At 44.2% G+C, this 20,641-nt stretch overlaps 2 protein-coding genes across 3 annotated transcripts; both read left to right on the forward strand.

Moving 5' to 3' along the window:
- The first annotated feature begins 2,948 nt into the window (after positions 1–2,948).
- On the forward strand, positions 2,949–10,725 carry LOC100826432 (VHS domain-containing protein At3g16270). 2 transcript variants are annotated; one of them, XR_002963040.1, is made up of 6 exons: positions 2,949–3,444; positions 5,526–6,278; positions 7,541–7,696; positions 7,878–8,478; positions 8,568–8,795; positions 10,171–10,725. XR_002963040.1 is itself a non-coding variant. In XM_003565981.4 (5 exons), the coding sequence occupies exons 1-5, from the start codon at positions 3,238–3,240 to the stop codon at positions 10,204–10,206; spliced, it is 2,070 nt and encodes a 689-aa protein (XP_003566029.1). In that variant the 5' UTR covers positions 2,953–3,237; the 3' UTR covers positions 10,207–10,725. The 2 variants fall into 2 exon arrangements, 1 of the variants encoding a protein (XP_003566029.1); XM_003565981.4 differs by having other exon boundaries at positions 2,953–3,444; positions 7,878–8,795.
- A 1,224-nt stretch (positions 10,726–11,949) lies between these two features.
- LOC100839385 (putative ubiquitin-conjugating enzyme E2 38) lies at positions 11,950–16,312 on the forward strand. Its single transcript, XM_010232358.3, has 7 exons — positions 11,950–12,108; positions 12,262–12,349; positions 13,240–13,632; positions 13,712–13,775; positions 14,874–15,013; positions 15,107–15,418; positions 15,729–16,312. The coding sequence occupies exons 1-7, from the start codon at positions 12,098–12,100 to the stop codon at positions 16,050–16,052; spliced, it is 1,332 nt and encodes a 443-aa protein (XP_010230660.1). The 5' UTR covers positions 11,950–12,097; the 3' UTR covers positions 16,053–16,312.
- Positions 16,313–20,641: the final 4,329 nt, after the last annotated feature.

The raw sequence follows: 20,641 nt of genomic DNA on the forward strand, positions 1-20,641 counted from the left end.
AAGAAAATGGGAAGTGCCGAAAGAACCGATTTGGTGATGGTGAGTCTACCACCTCTAGAAAGAAAATTCATAGAGAAGCTCGAGAGACGTTTGTCAACTGCAGAAATCAAAGGGAGAAAGGCAGCTTTAGGTAGTCTAGAATCAAAAAGAGGGAGGCCAAGGTAAGTTTGAGGAAAAGAAGCAATGGGGCAGCTCAAAATAGCTGAGATTTCCTCGCTTTCTTTGGAGGATAAATTTACTGGGACGAAGGTGGATTTAGAGAAATTAATATGGAGCCCCGAGAAGTTGGCAAAAGAGTCAAGAATTTCCTGAAGGAGACGAGCTTGAGTCGGATCAGCTTGAAGTGCAATAAGGGTATCATCGGCATATTGAAGAACCGGACAAGGCAAGTCTGGAAAAATTGGGTGCTTAAGTCTACCATGCGAGGTGAAGCTTTTAATGATTTTTTGGAGGACATCCACCACCAAAATAAAAAGGAGAGGGGAGAGATGGTCTCCTTGTCTCAAACCTATTTTAAGATTGATCCAATTCCCTGGAGTCCCATTGAGAACGACGGCAGTTTTTGCTGTGAAAAGCAAACTTTTGATCCATTCAATTCATTTATCAGTAAAACCTCTGATCATAAGAATATGAAGCAGGGTATCCCAAGAGATAGTGTCAAAAGCTTTAGAAAAGTCAAGCTTGAGGATCAACGCTTTTTTCTTTCTAATTCTGCAAGTTTGGATCAAATCCATAACATATACTCCCTCCGTCCAACAAAGGATGTCTCAACTTTGATCAAATTTAAATGCATCTATACACTAAGTCATGTCTAGATACATCCAAAGTTTGACAAACTTGAGACATCTTTTGTTGGACAGATGGAGTATGAAATTATCTGCAATGCACCTGTTTTTAACAAAGCCTGATTGATCTAGATCAATAAGAGCCGGAATCTGTATCTGCAATCTGGATGCAAGAACTTTTGTGATCCATTTAATAAGACAATTGACCAAGGAAATTGGAGGGAAACCGGAAGGGGAATTGTCTGACTCTTTTGTCCTTATCAAATTTAAATAAGATCTATTAATTCTCTCCGGTTGCAGCTCATGAGAGTAAAACTGGTTGAACATAAACAAAATATCTGCTTTGATGACTTGCCATAAATCCCTGTAAAATACTGAACCAAAACCTTCCGGACCCGGACTTTTATCCACTGGAATTTGTTTAACAGCAATTAGGATTTCTTCCATAGAAAAAGGCGCCGATAGACATGAAAGATCTATAGACACCGGGTAAAGGGTAGAGAGTTCCACATGCATGGATGGGGTGACAAAACAGCCCATAAGACTTCTATAGAATGTTGTGAGAATCTGGTGTTTGGTTTGCTGGGAGTAAAAAGGAATGCCATTGTGTTCAATAACCTTAATATGATTACACTGAAGTCTCATTGAAGCTCTTGAATGAAAATAACGAGTGTCTTCATCACCAAGGATACACCAGTTAACTTTCCCCCTTTGACGGGCTGAGACAGCAATAGCATGGATATACGAATGAAGCTTTGTTCTAACCATATTTCTGAACATTCTTTCCAAATGAGATAGGCGTCTGGACTCTTCCAGCCAATCCAGAAAGGAGATAGTGAATTTGCAGAATTCCATGTAAATTTTCAGAGGTTTACAAGTGCTCTTCCAGTCTTTAGTTTTTTTTGCGTAAAACCTTGAGCTTGTAAGATATGGAATGTGCCATATCAGAGCCATTTGAGAAATTGATCCAGAAAGAGGAAATTAAATCCCTGAAGCCCGATCTGAATTTCCAATTATTTTGATATCTGAATTTTTTTGATCTTGGTAAGCTGGAGGATGCTTCAATCAATAATGGGAAGTGATCGGAGGTACTTGGAAGAGAGCATAGAGTAGAATTAGGCGGCACTGAATCCCATTCAGCATTGAAAAAACATCTATCAATTCTTGTCAATATCGGGTCATCTTGCATATTGGACCAAGGGTAGTGCCTGTCAAGAAGAGGGATTTCCTGAACTTAAACATCCCGTAAGAAATCATTGAAACGGTTAACCTCCCTGATGGAACTTCTTCCGGCTTCCGCTGTTCCTATCTGAATCAGATCTGACCGTGTTGAAATCACTAGCTAGTAGCCAAGGGCCTGAAATATAAACCAGATAATTTTTTAACTCTTGAAAGAAATCATCACGTTCCTTTTGCAGTTGTGTCGTCAGTTTTGCCATTGCCTAAAGCTTGATTGTGGGCCCAAGTATGTGCCGCGAGAGCTCACTTTAGATCTCATGGATTAGAAACACAAGACCTCATTAATTCCCATGAATCAGAAAAGGAAAGGGCTTTGAAATTGTGAGAACAGATAACAAAATCTCACAGCATATGCATGTTTTAAGCTAAAGTTAAGAGAGTGCATGGAGTTCTCTGATGAAAAAATAAAATAAGGTTCTCTGTTTGATTCAAAAGAATCTCATAAGAATTTTGGAGGATTTTTATTACTAACAGAATTTTCCTATACGGCTCATTTGAATTGCAGGATTTGAAATCATATTTTTTCGCTATGGACTATACTTTATATGTTTTGAAGGAAAAATTTCATGAGGTCTTCATTTGTACTCCATCCGTCCCATATTAAGTGTCGCAACTTTGTCTATTTTGACGCGTTTTAGTGTATATTGGTACAAGGATATCTAAATAAATTTGGGACACTTAATATGGGACCGAGAGTACAAATTTTTTCAAGTTTGACCCTATATTTTTTTAATGCAATCAAATACTCCGTAACTTATTGTTGATTCTTATGTTTTTATGACAAGACATTCAATTTTTATTTATATATTGTTCGTTTTGAAATCCTGATTTTTCTACGGAATTGAGCCCCTGTGACAGCAAGCATAAACCTGCCAAAACACCCCCTAGAGCGGCGTGGCATGTCATCCACGTGACCGAAGCTTTTCCGGATACTGTTGGGGCTCTGCTTCTTCTTCCCGTGAGAAGAAAGCAAAACAGTTAAAGCCTTAAAACTCCCCGACCGGACCCGCCACTAGAAGCTTCCGCCCTCGCCTCGGCCTCCTCCACACCTCTCCCGTTCGCCGGCCGCACGCACGCACGTGCCGCTCAACCCCTTCTCCTCGCAGGTAGACCCGGTCCACGGCCACAGCCCCCCCTCTCAGATCTCGACCTCCCCGGTGGCGGTCCGCTGCCGCGGTAACCTCCCCTAGGGTTTCGCCTGCCGCAGGTAGCCATGGATCAGAGCCGGCGGGCGGTGGAGTCCTACTGGCGGTCGCGGATGGTGGATGGCGTCACGGCGGAGGACGACAAGGTCGCCCCCGTGTACAAGCTCGAGGAGATAAGCGAGCTGCTGCGCGCCTCCGACGCCAGCATCGTCAAGGAGGTCGCCGACTTCGTCCTCAAGCGGCTCGACAACAAGAGCCCCGTCGTCAAGCAGAAGGTCGGCTCCGTACTCACCTCCTCCGTAGTGCCCTCCTGTCCTTTGTTGTTTTGATCTGGATCGTGTTGACCTGACGGGAGATGAGGATTAAGTGGGCGGTGCGTTGATCCTCCAAGTATTTATGTTGGTTACTGGACGCGGCAGTTCGTTGTTTTCTTATTAATATCCTGGCTGGTTTTATTCCTCGGCTTGTGGTCATGATATCTAGACATTCTGATCTGAATGGTGTAGCAGTGTGGATCACGAGCTGCGGAAGGCACGATTGATTCGGGTTGAATGGTGCCAGCATGTGCTCGCTCAATCCGCAGTCAGTCCGTCTTGTATAGATGGGAGGGAGAATTCAGGATTGTTTCAGATACTTGCCTGCCTCCATGGTGGATTGCTCATGAGTTGGGGAGAACAATTTTGGATGTGGGTGAAGTGGAAATGGGCAATTTCAAGTGTTCACCATTTATTTAGTTACCGAAATGACTTACAGTGTACCTCAGACAACTAAGTATCGTTGAAAGAATGATTATCAGCACTTGGTTAGTGTATTACATGCATAGGCATAAAACACCAGAACATTGGAGGTTTAGTTGGTTACAATTTACCACACATTATAATACTTAGTTGTGGCAAGGTGCACATTTGTTGGCCAACAATTTGGTTGCTGCACCTTGCATGCTTGTTATCCAAAGCATGAGTTAATGACAGATGGGCTGTAAGGCTGTTAGCTAAGAAACTGTCACTCACCAAAACTGTGGCATGGAACCAATGATTTGCCGGAGCAAATCAAACTTACCTAGCTAAAGTTTGGCCAAGTATGTGGCAGTATACCTAAAAGGCCTAGGTGAAGGTATAGCTGAAAAAACCCGACTATGTTTTATGTACAACTTTGCGTGTAGAGAGCCTTCCTTGCTCATCGGAGGTACTGCCACCTCACATACCTGCCCGCTCTATCCACTAGTAAACCAGACGAATAGTTACCTTGTACACATTTTATCTTGAATGGATTTATACAAAGGTGTAGCTCCTGTAGATGGAAATTACTGGCTTCTTAAAATACCTTGAGAATGTTCCCGCCATCCAACTCTCTTGCACGTTTATGCTCTAGATCATGGGTTGTTTTTGATTAACACACTGATTAGATTGGTTTTCTGTTAAGGGTTTATGCATGCTTACAAGACATGTCGCTCTAGTATTTTTTTTTCTTTTTCTTTTGGCGAGGGTACAATCTAGTGGGTTGATGATTGTTTCATGGCACTCTGTTTACACACGCAAACCTAGGGTGACTAGGAAACTTCAACAAATATTACCCCAATTATCAGATAGAGGGTGTCTTCGACTATATATTTGAGGTCGTTCAGTGAAGTTGAATGTGAATTTGGTAGTTGTTATGTGCACGGGTATATCATTTGGCGTTTTCTGAATAGACATGGAATATATTTCAATATGAAGGAGAGTTATTTAAATAGGAAGGAAATATGATTAGAGATAGAGGGCAGATCAGTATCCTTTGAATATGTATAAATTGTCAATCAAGTAATGAGAGACTAGTTTATCAATATGGTTATCTCCCCGTTCTTCCTCCCTGACCTCCCTAATCCCCTAGGCTGTGCCATCTGGTCTACTTTTATGGCGGTAGTTTACCTAGTTTGTTCCAATAGTCATACTAGAACTCATGATCACTAATGTCATTAACATACTTTTTAGCCATGAAATGGTGTGCTCTTTCTGATCTCTCTATGATAAATTGAACATCTCCATTCAAGATTACTGAAATATAGATAATTTATGAGTAATCCCTATTCAGGTGAACCAGTTGCTCCTTGTAGATATATTATTGCGCTGAGTGTTTCATGCCTGTTTAGGTTCATGCATTTGCTGGACGCATGAAATTCAAAATGATATCTTTCAACCATGTTATGGTGGCCTTCTGTATATTTTCATAGAAAGTGCTTAGTGTTTGCATGATTTGGCAGCTACATAACTTATATCTATTTTCTAGTACATTGGTGTGCTTAATCTTTTGGAGTCCTAGGCTTAAGTTCATCCACTTCAGTGGTATATGACCGCTTCTTTGTTTACCTGCTTTCCAGGCTTTGCGGTTGATTAAATATGCTGTTGGAAAATCTGGCACTGATTTCAAGCAGGAAATGCAACAGCACTCAGCAGCTATGCGTCAGCTTATTCACTACAAAGGACACCCTGACCCCTTAAAAGGGGATGCCCTTAATAAGGCTGTGCGGGAAACTGCAAACAAGGCTATTGCCGCTGTTTTCTCCACAGAGGACCCTAAAGCTGTTGTTGTCACTGACGGTCTAGGCAAGCGCATACAGGGCTTTGGGAATACTAATTTTGAGCCATCAAGAGACGACAAGAAGTCTTTCCTTAGTGAACTAACTGAAGTAGTGGGCATCGGCGGTGCTTCCATTAAACAGGAATTGAGCAACTTTGCTGCCACACACTCAATGATGACAAATGATAATGGTGGTATGTACAAGAACCCAATTCGTAGGTCTCTGACTACAGAAACTGATAGATATGGTAGGTATGATCCAAGTGAAATTCAAGGCGAGACCCGTGCGACATCCGGTGCTTCAAAGAATGTGAGTTCTGGTTCTTGGGGTCCAACTCCGTCCAGTTCAGCATCGACTGATGATACCGGTTCAAGTCAACCAGGCATCAAGACTCGCGAGGAAAGACTTTTGGAGACAATTGTTACTGCAAGCGGTGTGCGGTTGCAACCAACTCGAGATGCTCTGCAGATATTTCTAACGGAAGCCTCCAAATTGGATGCAGTTGCTCTGAGTCATGCCCTTGATAACAAACTGAATTCTCCATTATGGCAGGTGAGTTTAGAATCATCCTTTCAATCGGTGTATTTTAACATGTACTCCCTTCGTCCCATATTAAGTGACGAAATATTACATGTATCTAGACGCTTTTTGAAAATAGATACATCCATATTTGGGCAAATTTGAGTCACTTAATATGGGACGGAGGTAGTACATAGCACTATTTACATTTACAGATAAAATTCTCTAAAGTAGCCTAATTATGGCTCTTAGCTGCCCTGAGAAGTTCCAAGTCTATGTTTTGTGTACAAATCAATTCATTTTGTTTTGTTCATTCAAGACTATGCAGAGGTACTTCCAGTATCACGCTAGCATGGAAGTTCTGGAAAGTGAAAATCGATCCAAAAGTTAAAAATGCATGTTAATAATGTTTGAGAATGTCAAAAGAAAAGTTTTATGTATGAGAAAAATAGTGTTTTTTAGCAGTGATACAGACTATTTTAATTCTCACCACATGCAACCATCACTAGACTTTAGACCTCTCGAATATCAAACACTGCGTTCTGCTCAGTGTCCAGTTGACAAGACACTTTCCACAATTTAATGTTCAGTGATAAATGTGCGTAAGATTTAAAAGCAAAGGCAAGAAAAGTGCTGAGTCGAAGGACATTACACAATCATCCCTGCTTCCATCAGATTTTTGAGCATTCTGCACGTAAGATTTAAAAGAAACGCAAGACAAAATGCTCAGTCGAAGAATCTTAAACAATAATCCCTGCTTCCATTAGATGTTTGAGCATTCTTAACTAGCAGGGTACCACATAAAATTTCCTGCTTACATTAGATGTTTGAGCATTCTTAAAAGAAACTCAAGACAAAATGCTCAGTCGAAGAAACGCAAGACATAATGTTCTTAACTAGCATTCTTAACATTGTGAATCCACATAAAATTTCAAGATCTACACGCTTTTTGATAATATTGTTAGGCTGCTACCAGCAGATCTTGAAATTTTATGTGGATTCACAATGTTTTGCCTTCTTTGACAATACAGACCTACTTCTTCTGCTGAATCTAATTGGTTTTATTTCTGGCAGGGGTTATTTATATGGTGCATGTTCATTATCTGTTACTTCGTTGACCTTGTTTGAAACTTTGAATATATTTGATGCACTATTTGTTCACATTTCATCATTAATTTAATTGCTTAGATCATATGAGCGTATTGTTTTAGCTTGAATAACCAGCATGTCCACCTTCCTTTTGTACATATCATATCTTCATTCACAAATATTGAATATATATTTTTACTGCTCAGGTTCGCATGAAGGCTATCTGTGTGTTGGAAGCTATTGTAAGGAAACAGGATATCGATCCTTATTCCATTGTTGCTTCATATTTCAGCGAGAACAGTGCTTCTATTGTTAGATGCTGCGAACTGCCACAGGTTTCTCTAAGAGAAAAGGCTTCAAAAGTGAGTCAATTTGCAAACCTTAGCTTCTTAAAGTAGAAACTTGTTCATGTTCCATTATTAGAAGAATTTTTTGATTAAATCACTATTGGTGGTACAATTTTTTCTGGCATTGAACTTTATTGACCAAAAAATTTCTACCAGCAATTATCAAATATGTAATAGGCTGTATCACTTTCCTTAGGTATTAAATCTGCTGGTTGGGGAACAACCTAGTGGAACCAAAGATCTTTCGCAGACAAAAACTGCACTGCCTGCTGCTGTTCAGATGCCTGATTTGATCGATACAGGGGATCAAGATGATCCAGGAACTCAAAGTTCAGCTCAGGAAAGCAGCGAGCAGACAATGGGGAATAGTACATACGTTTCTTTGGTTGATGATCTGCTTGGTGGTGAACCTATTGGTAATATAAGTTCCACTAGTAATGGTAACGGAGGTGATCCATTTGCAGATGTATCATTCCATGAGGAAGAGATTAAGGAGACTAATGACCTATTCTCAGGCATGACAGTAGAGGAAAAATCATCAGCCTCCATGCAGGATAACACTCCGATGGACACAAATGGATTGCCAGATATATTTGGTGGTAACCCTGAGCCATTTTTCCAAGATAGAGTTGATGACAAGGGAACTGTCAATGATTTAATGGCTGGTTTGAACCTTAACGGAACTGTACAAGCTCAGCCTGGAGTCAAAGCAGAATCTAACAGTAATCTCAATGGTTCACAGTTCTTTGACATGAACAATCAGACTAGCCACATGGTTAGTCCTGCAGCGTTGAATGGTATTCTTGGTCAAAGCTCCTTTTATCAGCAGGTTCCTTTGCAGTACAACTTGCCACAACTAATGTTCAATCAGTCATTTCCTGGGCAGCAATTGAATTATGGTGCTATGGAGGCTCTTCTTGCTCAGCAGCAGCAGTTGCTGCAGAACTTGGGAAATTTCAATGCTGGACCGGGGCATTCGTGTTTCAATACAATCAACAATGGAAATACATCTGTGATGCCAGATATTTTCAATTCAAGTAATCAACCTCAGCATCCTGTGGCTGTGATGAGTAATTCCAAGAAAGAGGAAACTAAAGCTTTTGATTTTGTCTCGGTATGCAATTTCATTTAGTTCTTTGTCATGCTTCATTTAATCCAAACATTAGTTGTGACTTGTAACGTGTTCTATCTGTGGTCCCAAACAAGTTAAATTTTGGGCACCGAAACTCTCCCCTTTGACCACCATTTTCTATCATAACATGCTTTTAAACCATTGTAATTAATGCTAAGCCGAGGCAAACCTACTCATATGATTTTCACATGGCTTATTTCTTTTTTATCAGTAAAAAAATTGTTGAAGTCAAAATAGTCAGACTAGAGACATTCTAGGACATAGCCCTTTTTTGTTAGAGAATATTAGATACCATCACCCTTTTTTTGTTAGAGAGAATATTATATATCTTCTTTAGGGTCTTAGTGTTTATGTATTTAATCAGTAACTAGAATTAGGCCGGCATGTTGTTGCTGTACTTCTTCTCTTTGTGCTATGCAGTATGGATAAATGTATTACTCCCTCCATTCCATAATTCTTGTCTCAAATTTGCCCAAAAATGGATGTATATATTCCTAAAAAGTGTCTAGATACATGTATATATTCCCTCCATTCCATAATTTTTGTCTCAAATTTGCCCAAAAATGGATGTATATATTCCTAAAAAGTGTCTAGATACATGTAAGATTTCGACAAGAATTATGGAACGGAGGGAGTACAAATCTATCTGCCGTTTTACTTGTGTACACAAATCTGTTTCAATCATAATGGTGCTTGCAGCTCCATGCATGTTGGCATGTACTCCCTTTGTTTCTTTTCTTTTTATAGGGTGTAGTTTGATTAGTTAAGAAACATCTTTGACCAACAATCACTCCGCTAATGTGGTTTATGTGATATAAAATCAGAATCATAAGTATTCTTTAGTACGAACCTCATGATCCAATGTCACATCAATTGCATATGAACAATGTAATTATTGGTCAAAGGCATGTTTTAGCCAATCAAAATATATCTTGTAAAAAGAAACTTCCTCCTTTTCATAAAGGTTGGCATACAAACCTCATGATCCAGTGTCACATCGATTGCTACCTAATGTTAAAACCTTGTCTTGACGAAAGCAAATACGCCGCCAACCTTTGTGAAAAGGAGGGAATATGGAGTAGCATTGTGTGTTGGATTCATTTCCAGTGAAAGAGTTACACCAATCGGACATTTGAAGCACTATATGTAGATCAGTAACATAGTACAGTACTCCCTCTGATCCTAAATTCTTGACTCAAATTTGCCCAAATATGGATGTTTCTATTCTTAAAAAAGGGCTAAATACATGTAATATTTTGACAACAATTTAGGATCGGAGGGAGTACTTGATATATTGCAGTGTTGACATTCAAAGCATCTGTTTCTCCTGATAACTGTAAATTGCGCTATTTTTCAGGATCACCTTGCTGCAGCACGTGGTTCAAAGAAGTAACCCCAAAGCAATGACGGAGCTGATAGGCCTCACCTAAACTGCGCAAGACCAGAACTGCTGGGCATCACATAAATGGCCAAATGGCCGAATCTCGTCACAGCTTCACTGCTGCATGAATCACACGTCTGGTTTCTCATGGTTTGCTTCAGCAAACGTTTCAAGGATTGCAGAAAGTTCTCAGACGGGATGTCATGTTGTATTATGTATTTAGACAAAGGGCGATTTTACTTTAAATAAGTATTGCTTCCGACTTCTTTTTTGTTTCTCCTCAGAGAGTTAGACAATGTACTCCCTCCGATCCTAAATTGTTGACAAAATATTACATGTATTTACACGGTTTTTAAGAATAGATACATCCATATTTAGGCAAATTTGAGTCCAAGTATTTAGGATTAGAGGGAGTATGTTGCAATATGCAGCTGGACTTCTTTTTTGTTACTTGCACAACTACATGTTGGTTTTTGATTGGAATTGTAAAGTTTGTTAAGCAATAAAAGGTGCAATGCTTCCGAGGATAATTCGTCCTGATAGCAATTGTATGTTGACTAGAGTGTATCTACAAACTACCAAGTAATTGTTGGGCAAGTTGCTACGACAAAATGTGTTGTCATTAGGTCAAATTGATCATATCTTTGGATTAAAAAAATTTAAGGGTCATGATATATCATTGTGGAGAGATGGGATTGAAACCTAATCTCTATTGTTGTATTGGTTTGACCCTCATGTGGGATATATACAAGAGTACAATGGACGGAGATATACTTGGACTACACGACAAGTCATTGTAGCTGTAAATCTTCCTACTCTATCTCTTTATCTCTAATTTAAACGCAATTGTATTTCTAACAATCATGTCCTACGTCCAGTTGCACCAAATAATTTTTTTACTAGGTCCTTTATGCATCTTGATTCAAGTTGAATTTGACTTAAAAATTTGTAAAGTCTATTTTCACTTGGAAATTATCTAAGAATAGTTCACACGAAGAAAATGTGAAAAACATCATATAAAAAGTTGTTTCATTATTTGTCGTCCTTTCTTGAAAATCAAGAGCATCAGAAAGGTTCGGTCTCAAGTATCAACAAGATTCTAAGGCCGCCGATTCACGTCACTCACTGTGAAAATTTGGCGATCTAATGGTGTGTTTGGTTTTAGCCTAAGTATGCATCACCAAAAAATTGGTTAGCAAATATTTTGAACAAGGCTTTGGTTGACCATGGTTTGACCACTGTTGACAAAAAAAACAACGTAGAGATCGTAGTCATGAAGCATATGTTTGCCAAAAGTATGGCAACCATGTCAAGAAGCGCTAAAAAACAGTCAGGAAGAGCAAAAAAAAATGGATCGCAGTCATGTATCGATAAATCGGCCTCCAAAACAGCCACCACGTGGAAACAGATGGAGCACTTCGCCCTGACCAAAAGACACTCCACCAGGTTCCGCTTCTTTCCGCTTTCGGGACCCCACAGAGATAGGCGAAAACCGGTAGCGACCGACCAGGTCTGGCTCTCGTCACTGACACCCGGTCCCACCCGGACTACAACGCGTCGCGTCGCCGTCGGGGAAACTGAAAACCCCTTTCTCTATCTCGTGACGCCAGGAATCACACCTTTCGCTGACATGTGGGACGCCATCACTTTTCCTGGTAATCGGGCCCCACTCGGCAGCGAGCGAGCCGCGGCGCTGAGAAGAGAACGCCAAAGCGTCGGGGCCCAGAGCTGCCAACCCGCCGGGCCAAAGGCTACTCCTCTATTACCAGTAGATCGGTACGGCCACGCGTCCCCTGACTTCCCCCCATCGTTCCCCTCTCGTCCCTGACTTCGCACGCCGAGCTCTCTCTCCTCCGCCTCCTCCGTCGCGGGACTCCCGGGGCCGTGCGTGCGGCCGCCGGCCATGGACACAGGGTACGCGCCCGCCCCCCCCCCGTCTCTCATCTCCGCCTTCACGGTGTTCGGGCGGCGCTTCTCCTTTTCTTGACGATCCGTTTCATCTTTCTATTATTGGTTGGGGGTGGTTTGGTTGATCGGCTTGCGGTCTTGTTGTTCCTGTCTGTGTAGGTTGCTGCAGCAGGGGAGCTCATCCTTCCTGGCGCCGGACGGGGCGGCGTGGGGCGCCTCGCAGCAGCAGAAGCGGCAGCGGTGCGAGGTAATCGGTCCGGCCGTCTGGTTCAATCTTTCAGCTTCCCGAGTTGATATTGCTGTCCTTGGTGCGAGTGCGGTGCGCGGCTCTGGAATATCCGTGTGTGAAGTGCCTATGTTGCTCCCGATGTGCCACGTTTAGGGTTTTGCTTCAGCCGGAATTGGGGTTTTTTTGGTGGTCAATAGGCGCGGTCTTGACACTAGGGTTTTGAGAAATTCTGGTGGGTTAGGTCTCCGGGCTTGGTCTCTTTTACTGTGCCCGGATTTGAGGGGTTTGAGGATGCGCTCTTGCTTCTCCTAGCCTTTTTCAGGTCGATTGATGCAATGCCGGTCATAATTGGCTTGAGATTTATGGTCAATTCTTGAGTTAAAAAAAAGGATATTTATGGTCAGTTCGGGATTGTTTGAAGATTTAGGTGTCGGTGCTACTTGCGTGTGGGAAGTTCTGAAACATCTAATCACTGTGGGTTTTTGTTGTTTCGATCAGTTCCTCTGTAAATTCTTATCTGTCTTGTACAGATCATGGGCATTTTGTTTCAATAATGTCTCAGTCAACAACACCAGCAAATACGGCCTTTCCTTTAATTATCTGTTAAGTATTTAAATATCAAACTGATTGCTTCAACTGAATGCTCAATATAGTAGCAATGCTACTATTATGCTAAATTGCACTTGTGGATATCGATGGAAGTCTGTACCATTTAAGCATTGTTCATATTCATAATTAGTTAGTGTCTTGCAATCAATTCACAGAACTAATTAGACAGTCTAGAGTAAATTTCAGAAGGAACTGCTTTCCTACTTCTAGCTTTGTTTGAGAACAAACATATCTTTGGTTGCTTTCATTGTGAGGCAGTATAATCACTCTTGTTTGTACTGACATACTACTTATAACAGGGTTCTTCCAATGATCAAGTTGGATCCAGCACAAGTGACGTGCAAATGTCTGAATCAGAGCAACAAGACTTTGATTATGTGGAAAATGAGGAAGAAGATTACTATATGGAGGATGATGATGGTGATAATGAGGAAGAAGATGAATCCGAATATGAATTTGATGCAGCCGACTTTAATCAGCAGCTTGCTGATAAATTTGATGATTTGGATCTGCCTCCGGGTGTGGAGGCTACTGTACCTTGGCTGCAGAAACTTGCAGCTGCGGAAGAGGAAGATGACATGTCATCTCTAAAAACTGAAGATGAAATTGATAAGAAATATAAGTCGTTCAGACAATTCTACACGGTTGAAAAATTCTCTGACCACCATTATGCTAGTACCTCGGTGGGAAAGGTAGCATGTTGAACTTACAGCTCTTATATTATGCTCCTTTTGGATACTTATCTCCTCTTCCATGTCCATATTATTTCAGACAAGCAGAGAATGGGCAAAAAGAATTCAACATGAGTGGAAACTTTTGGAGAAAGATCTACCAGGTTAGCTGTTTACAAACTGGGTTTGTTTCATTTGTGATCTGTGAGTCGACCTTTCAATTTTACCAGCAACTGTTATGGAAAAAAAAGGGTCCCTGTTAAAGTTTAACCTAGCATTTTCTTGACATTCTGGAAAGCCAGACTTTCACTTGCGTCTCTCAAGGTGTTATTAACAGAAGTTTTAAGCCTATCAATAGAAGATCAAAAGTATTTGAGTAACATGTTAGAATAATATGAGAAAACACAGAAATAGTACTAGTATAAAACTAATTTTCCAGGCTTTGCTAAATTGATATGACATCCATACTTACCTATCGATGAGGTTTGAACACAGTCCTCAAATTTTGCTCTAGAGAGGGTTGCCTGAATGTGTTTGGGCTCATCAGCAGTAGCAGTTATGGATTGCTAGCTGTGAGTTAAGACATTTGACGGTCCAATTTAAATATCACCAGTTCAGCAATAGAGGACCATCCAAAATCTCTGTGAAAAGAATACCTGATGTTTGCCTGTGTTTGCGTTATACACTTTACTTCATTATGGGTTATATCTTCTTAGAACTGTCAACTCTCAAGCTTGCTGTGAAATAAAGTATTCTGCGTTATATACTCTTCGCCTGTTATTTTTCCTCAAATTCTTACGGATTTTTCAGTGAGTCATATAGTAGACCTGCAGTTATCTTTGTTGTCAATCTAGTGTGCCTAACACAATCCGGCATCTTAACTGATACTGTCTTCTGTGCATACTAGTGTTGGGATTTTGCATCACATGGCACATCACTCACAACTAATACATCTGAGCAACAAGTTAGGCTTCAAAATCTTTTTTTTTTTTACTTTTAGTTGATGTCATGGGCCCAGGATATTCATTCAACAGTTAGACTGGAAACAGAGAACGTACGCACAATCAAATTTTAGACCTAGACAAATCAAATCTCGAGGCTAATTGATGACTAAGCTTGGTTTTAGTCAGACTTTATTAATTCTCACTTGACTTAGCATTAAAAAATATGTTGATTTAATGAAGTTGGACGTAGTATGATTTATTTGTCTTGTTTCAAAATATTTTTTCAGCTTCAAAGTCTAAATTTATTCTTTTTTGTAGCATCTATCTATGTTCGTGTTGCTGAAGATAGGATGGATCTTCTTAGGGCTGTGATTATTGGCCCTAAGGGAACACCGTACCATGATGGACTCTTCTTCTTTGATGCTCAGTTTACCTCCTCTTATCCTTCTGCCCCGCCGGTATATATATACATACATATATAAGCTTCATTGTTCTTCCTTATGGTTCTTTCCACCTTTTCATTAAAATGTTTATTACTGATGGTGCTGCAGACAGTACATTACCATTCTGGAGGACTTCGGCTTAATCCGAACTTGTACAATTGTGGAAAAGTTTGTCTTAGCCTCCTTGGTACCTGGAGTGGTAGTGGTTGCGAGAAGTGGAATCCAAATCAGTCAACCATGCTGCAGGTGCTTGTCTCCATTCAGGCTCTCATTTTGAATGAGAAACCATACTTCAATGAGCCAGGATATGCAGGCAGTGCCAATACTCCGACTGGACAACAGAATTCGATAGAGTATAACAAGAACACCTTTCTGCACTCATGCAGGACTATGTTGTATTCACTTCGAAGACCTCCGGAGGTAATACTTTATTAGATTTACCTTGCAGTTCTGGGTTTTGTTTACCACCTTTCAGTTTTAGTGTGAAATCACTCTGTATTGATCAACCGTTTGCACAATTGCACCGTTGATTCATAACTCATAATCCGAAACACTCCCTAGCATATGCATAGTGGCGAACAGGTTAGTATCCATAGATGGATGGATGGCTGCTACCCGACAGAAATTTACTGCGTTTTTAATTACCAGATAGTTGGCTGGCCTGCAGAGTAGCATAAAACTCTAGTTTCTGCAGCTTTAGTAACCATCGTTTGCTCTTGGCTCCTCACAGCACTTTGCAGAACTTGTTGCTGGCCACTTTCGGGAACATGGGCGCACCATTCTCTCAGCATGCAAACACTACATGGAAGGTAATCTGGTTGGATCTGTAGTCCCTGAAGAGGAAGAATCAGAATGCAACGACACAGGAGCATCCAGTAGCAGCAGCACCCCAAAGCAAGATCCAATCAAGCCAGATATTATTGGCAGGCGCAACCAGTTCTATACCAACCTGGCCACGCTATTTGAGGATCTTCTGATGGAGTTCAACGTCAAGGGTGCTGACACAAGGAAGTTTGTCGAGGAGAAGCGTAAGAAAAACCAGCCAGCCGCCTAATAAGCATGGAGGGCTGCGTGGTAGAGATTAGTTTGCCTGCTAATGGGGACTAGTTGCAAACTCCGTAATTAATTAGGAAAAAAGGGCAGGGTGGGTTTAGTTTGCTTTCCTAACTTTAGGGAAGATTTTGTAGATAGCGACTTTTGAGTATTTGCTGGAACTCTGAACTTCTTCACCGGAAAAATGATATGCTGCCAAATTGAGTGCCGATTCTCACGAGCACCATATTCAATTTAGGCCAACATAAAGCGTATTTTGCATCTTGTATGGTTCATTCACAGTTGTGTGGCACTGCTTGATCTGTACGAATCCGTAGCATCAGCTTTACTTAACATAATTAAAAGAGGGCCAGCCCATATCCAAACTGCTTAGCTACGGATTCATAGACCCGCCCGCCCCCACTATTTGTCCTTGTTCATCCCCTCCAAACAAAGTCCAGCCCACTGTTTGTTCAAAAAAAAAAAAATGTCCAGCCCATGGACACCTCCATGAAGGGCTCCTGGTGGTTTGCAATTCCTTCAAACAGGTCGCGTGCAGGAAGAAGGGTGGGTGGCTCCGCGTATAGACTTGAAGCGCGGCGTCCACCCGCGACTCGTCGTATGACGCCGCCCGGCCAGCAGCATCAGTTGCTCGCCGGCGCCAATAAGCTCACAGCCCAGGCGCTTTCCATGCGCCGCTCAATAGCGAAATCGTAGGTACTTGCAGAAGCTCGCCATGGGGAGTAATGGAGGAAAGAAATGGCGAGAGGTGAAGAACGGACGCAGTAAGATAGCACTCGGCCTGATCTCTGTCTGTCCTGGTGCGGCAGTGGGTACTTGGCTATTAACCCAAACGGTACCCTGGTTAAAAAACAGATAGGTGGTAAGGTGGATCTGTTCTGTTAATCGTAGCCTTTCATTTGCTCTAATAGTTGTGCAGAATTTTTTTCCGAAAAGCACAGAAGCACCTCTCTTAGTACAAATCAGGAGAGACAAAAATCAGCAATACAGAAAAGGACAGCAATAAAATGAAAATTACACATAGCTTCGCATGAGTCTTTTGAAGCCAAAGGTCGTTGTCAAACTCCAGCGACCGTTGAGGTGCTCATCAGAAGAAAAGCACACCCTTCAACGTTGTGAAACCCATGTCAGTATCATTGCCAAAGAGGCCTTTTGAACCGGTGAACAGCCCCGCTGCATGCAGCAAGACACTTGTCACGTCGGCTGGAACATCACCGGACTAGAGACGAGCATCACACCGAGCTCTCCTTTCTCCTCCCCCCTCTCTACTGTTCCTGCAGGAAAATACCCTAGATCTCGCCTGAAGCTCGGCCCAGGCTCGGACCCTTGCCGCCGGCGGCGTCGGTGGGGATGGGGATGGGGAAGGTGTGCGGAGCTCCGCCGTAGTTAGGTTTCCCTCTGTGATGTTCGGTTTGATGCAGGGGTTTGGCGCTATGCCGTTAGGAGGTAGTCCGGGGCCGCGTGCGAGTAGCGGTCAGTGGCGTTTGACGGCGGAGGTCCCTGCGGTGGCCGGAGGTCAGCGGCTGTGGAGATGGACGACGACAACCTCCCAAATAAACTCGTTGTCCTATCTTTGCAGGGAGTACTCGGTTCCTCCTCTTGAGGTTAGAGTCATCGTGGTGGTCGCTCTCCGGCGAGAGGATGGAAGCAGGCTGAAGATTTCCTCTTGTGGTCGAGCTCATCAGCAGGGGACGCCGTGGAGGAGCTTCGGCACCTGCAATCGGCCGCCGGTTCCCGCCGTTCCTCTGCATCTTCTGGTCGAAGGGCGACCAAATCTTTTCCTCCCCTGACCAGTGTGCCGATTTGGAAGCAATTCATCCCCTGATTGGTGGTCGCAGCAGCCAGCTGCGACGGCTTCATCGTCCCAAGTGGTGTCGTCCATCCCTACGCTGGCCTGGACTCGCACTAGATCTGCCACCGTTGAACCACAAGACCTGCTCTTGACCACCATCTTTTTTCCTACCGCTGGCGCCACCGCAGAATACAACAACCATCAGCTCGCTTGGACCCACTCTGCCATCGTCGAACCACGAGACTTACTTCTGGACTACTGTCTTTTTGTAGCCACCGGTGTCACTACAAAATACAGCAACCACCAGCTAGCCTGGACCCGCACCAGATCCGCCGCCTTCGAACCACAAGACCTGCTCCAGGACTACCATCTTTTTCCGGCCACGGTGCCATTGCAGAATACACGACAAAAAACAAATGTCACCTCCGTGAACCGCCAGTGAACAAGACTTCTCAACGCCGCCATGAAGAACGTCCCGATGGTGAATAGGAAGCCAAGACAGATTAATTCGACGCCCAGATTTACCTTGGTCCCTAGCGATGATCGACTACGATGTAGCCAGACTACATGTACGCATACCAGAAGCCACCTTCTAAAACCATAAACCCCAAAGGTAGGTGCCTAGCCACGAGGGCTAATTCTCAAGGCAAATGCATATAGCTCGGAGGGCTAATTCTCAAGGTAAATTAACATGAAACACCATGATGCATATGTTGCACAAGCTGCTCCAGAAAGATGCATCACAGGTCGCAAACAACAGCGAAACCAAAACGGCACAGATCGACTTCATTCAGTCAAACTAATCCTGCTACGCGACATTATGTGCTTGCCAATCGTGCAGGCTACAATTGTTTTCTACTCCTGATTCTACTGCAACTGGCACCAGATTACCATCCCTGGTCTCTCAGTCTCTACCCACTCCCATCACAACATTCATCGCAAAACATTATCACCTCACTCTGCCGGACCTGATGATCAATTCTGCATTCGCACTGCAAATTCTAGTCACGACCAGTAGTGATCTACGGAGCCCGCCGCCTGCGTCGCCGCGGCCGCCGCGACGGCCGTGCCACCGGCGCAGGGTCCGCGTCAGGGTGCAGGAGCCTGCCCGCCGCGTCGCACCCCCCGTTGTTGTTCCAGGAGTCACGCGCGCTCCGGCAGTGCAGCAGCGCCATGCCGAGCCCACCTTCGCCGCACCGGCCCAGGCGGTCCTGCCACCCGGGGGGCCGGAACGCGAGCACCTCCACGGCGTCGCCGTCGCGCATGTCGTGCTGCGACACGAAGAGGGACCACTCCCCCGTCAGGCGGTATGAGCCGTGGGAGCGCTTGAGCGTGATGCAGTAGGAGCGGCCCAGGCGGTCGAACGCCGGCACCGCCAGCCCGCCGTCTTCGTACACCAGGCGCCGCTCCCCGGATGTCATCATGTCGAGCAGCGGCGAGGCCCTGACCAGGCCCTCGGGGAGGACGAGGCGCGCCCTGTCGCGGCTGCGGTCCGAGGGGGTGAGCAGCTTCGTCAGGACCAGCGACGGCCAGGAGATGCGGAGGCGGTGGAGCTCGGCGCGCAGCCCGGCGTCGTCGTCCTGGTGCTCCTGGCGGCGCCCGTCTCCTCCTCTGCGGACGCCCATGTCGCCGACGTCGCCTCCCACGGCGGCGAGAGGGACGGGGCGGTTCATCCCGGAACCGCCGAGACTCCCGTGACTGCTGGCCGTCTCCTGGATCTTGGGTGCCGCCCGGTATGGGTGGTACCGCGCGATCCTCTTCTTCGGCGGGAGCATCTCCGTCGGGACGCCGGCGAAGTCCTCGCCGGGCGCGTCGCCGCAGATGGGCAGCGTCGTCCGGGAGTGCACCAGGTGTTCGACAGAATGCTCCCCTCTCGCAGGCCGGTTCGGGAGCGGGGAGTAGAGGGCCAGCACGGCGGTTCCCTGGCCAGAGTCTCGCCGTGGCTGAGTCCCGTGGCGCGGCGGCGTCCGGGTGGCACGGCATGACGAGGAAGATGCGCGATGGGATGGATGGGTGGAGAGGGGAGGCGGCGGGGGCAGAGGCAGCGGCGGCGGTGGAGGCAACTCGAGGGCATCGCCGGCTTGGCTGGGAGGCGGCAATGGCGGGACAGACGAGGAGACGTGAGGCGGCGGCGGCGGCGGCGGGGGAGGGAGGGGCGGCGGCGGCGGTAGACGTTCATGACGAGGTCTTGTTCTTGGAGAGGAAGTTGGCCTGGGCCTGGGGTCAGAGGGAGAGGAGGGAGATTTCAGAGGTCCCATGGTTCTCCTGCACGCCGCAGCTGCACTTCGCCGATTGGCAACGCAGGGCCCGAGGTTTACTTGGTTTCTGCCCTATGCAGCTATCAGGATTTGTGTTCTCTGAAGCAGGAATTGTTGCTGTATATATAAACATTCAGCAGAAAATTGTTCTGAATACTGGGGATAGCAATATTTGATGGTCCAGATATAATTTATAAATTCCGGAGAAAAAAAAGATTGGGCGAATCAAATATTTCAAATATCGACGCGGTTGGACGGGATCCTCCGTTCCACTGATTAATTAGTATACAAATTGGGTTGATCAAATATTTCGAATATCGACGCGGTTGGATGGGGTCGTTCGTCTACTGATTAATTAGGGTACGGCACGCTCCTATCTTCCTTTTTTGACCCCTATGTTTAGTATGCGCTCCACCTTGTTCCGTAGATCTGGGCAGGCTCATCTCGTGCCATTGTTCGCAAATTATTCTCACGTATACTCTGGGCCCCATGGATATCATATCTCGACCACGAGATATAACCAATAAATTCTTGGAGAAA

This window comes from Brachypodium distachyon, chromosome 2 (assembly GCF_000005505.3).
Source record: "Brachypodium distachyon strain Bd21 chromosome 2, Brachypodium_distachyon_v3.0, whole genome shotgun sequence".
Lineage (NCBI taxonomy): Eukaryota > Viridiplantae > Streptophyta > Magnoliopsida > Poales > Poaceae > Brachypodium > Brachypodium distachyon.

Coding starts and splice junctions, on each gene's coding strand:
- LOC100826432 (XM_003565981.4), top strand. CDS start 3,238: ATGGATCAGAGCCGGCGGGCGGTGGAGTCCTACTGGCGGTCGCGGATG. Junction 7,697..7,877: donor TAAGAGAAAAGGCTTCAAAA/GTGAGTCAATTT, acceptor CACTTTCCTTAG/GTATTAAATCTGCTGGTTGG. Junction 8,796..10,170: donor AAGCTTTTGATTTTGTCTCG/GTATGCAATTTC, acceptor GCTATTTTTCAG/GATCACCTTGCTGCAGCACG.
- LOC100839385 (XM_010232358.3), top strand. Junction 12,350..13,239: donor AGAAGCGGCAGCGGTGCGAG/GTAATCGGTCCG, acceptor TACTTATAACAG/GGTTCTTCCAATGATCAAGT. Junction 13,633..13,711: donor CTAGTACCTCGGTGGGAAAG/GTAGCATGTTGA, acceptor ATATTATTTCAG/ACAAGCAGAGAATGGGCAAA.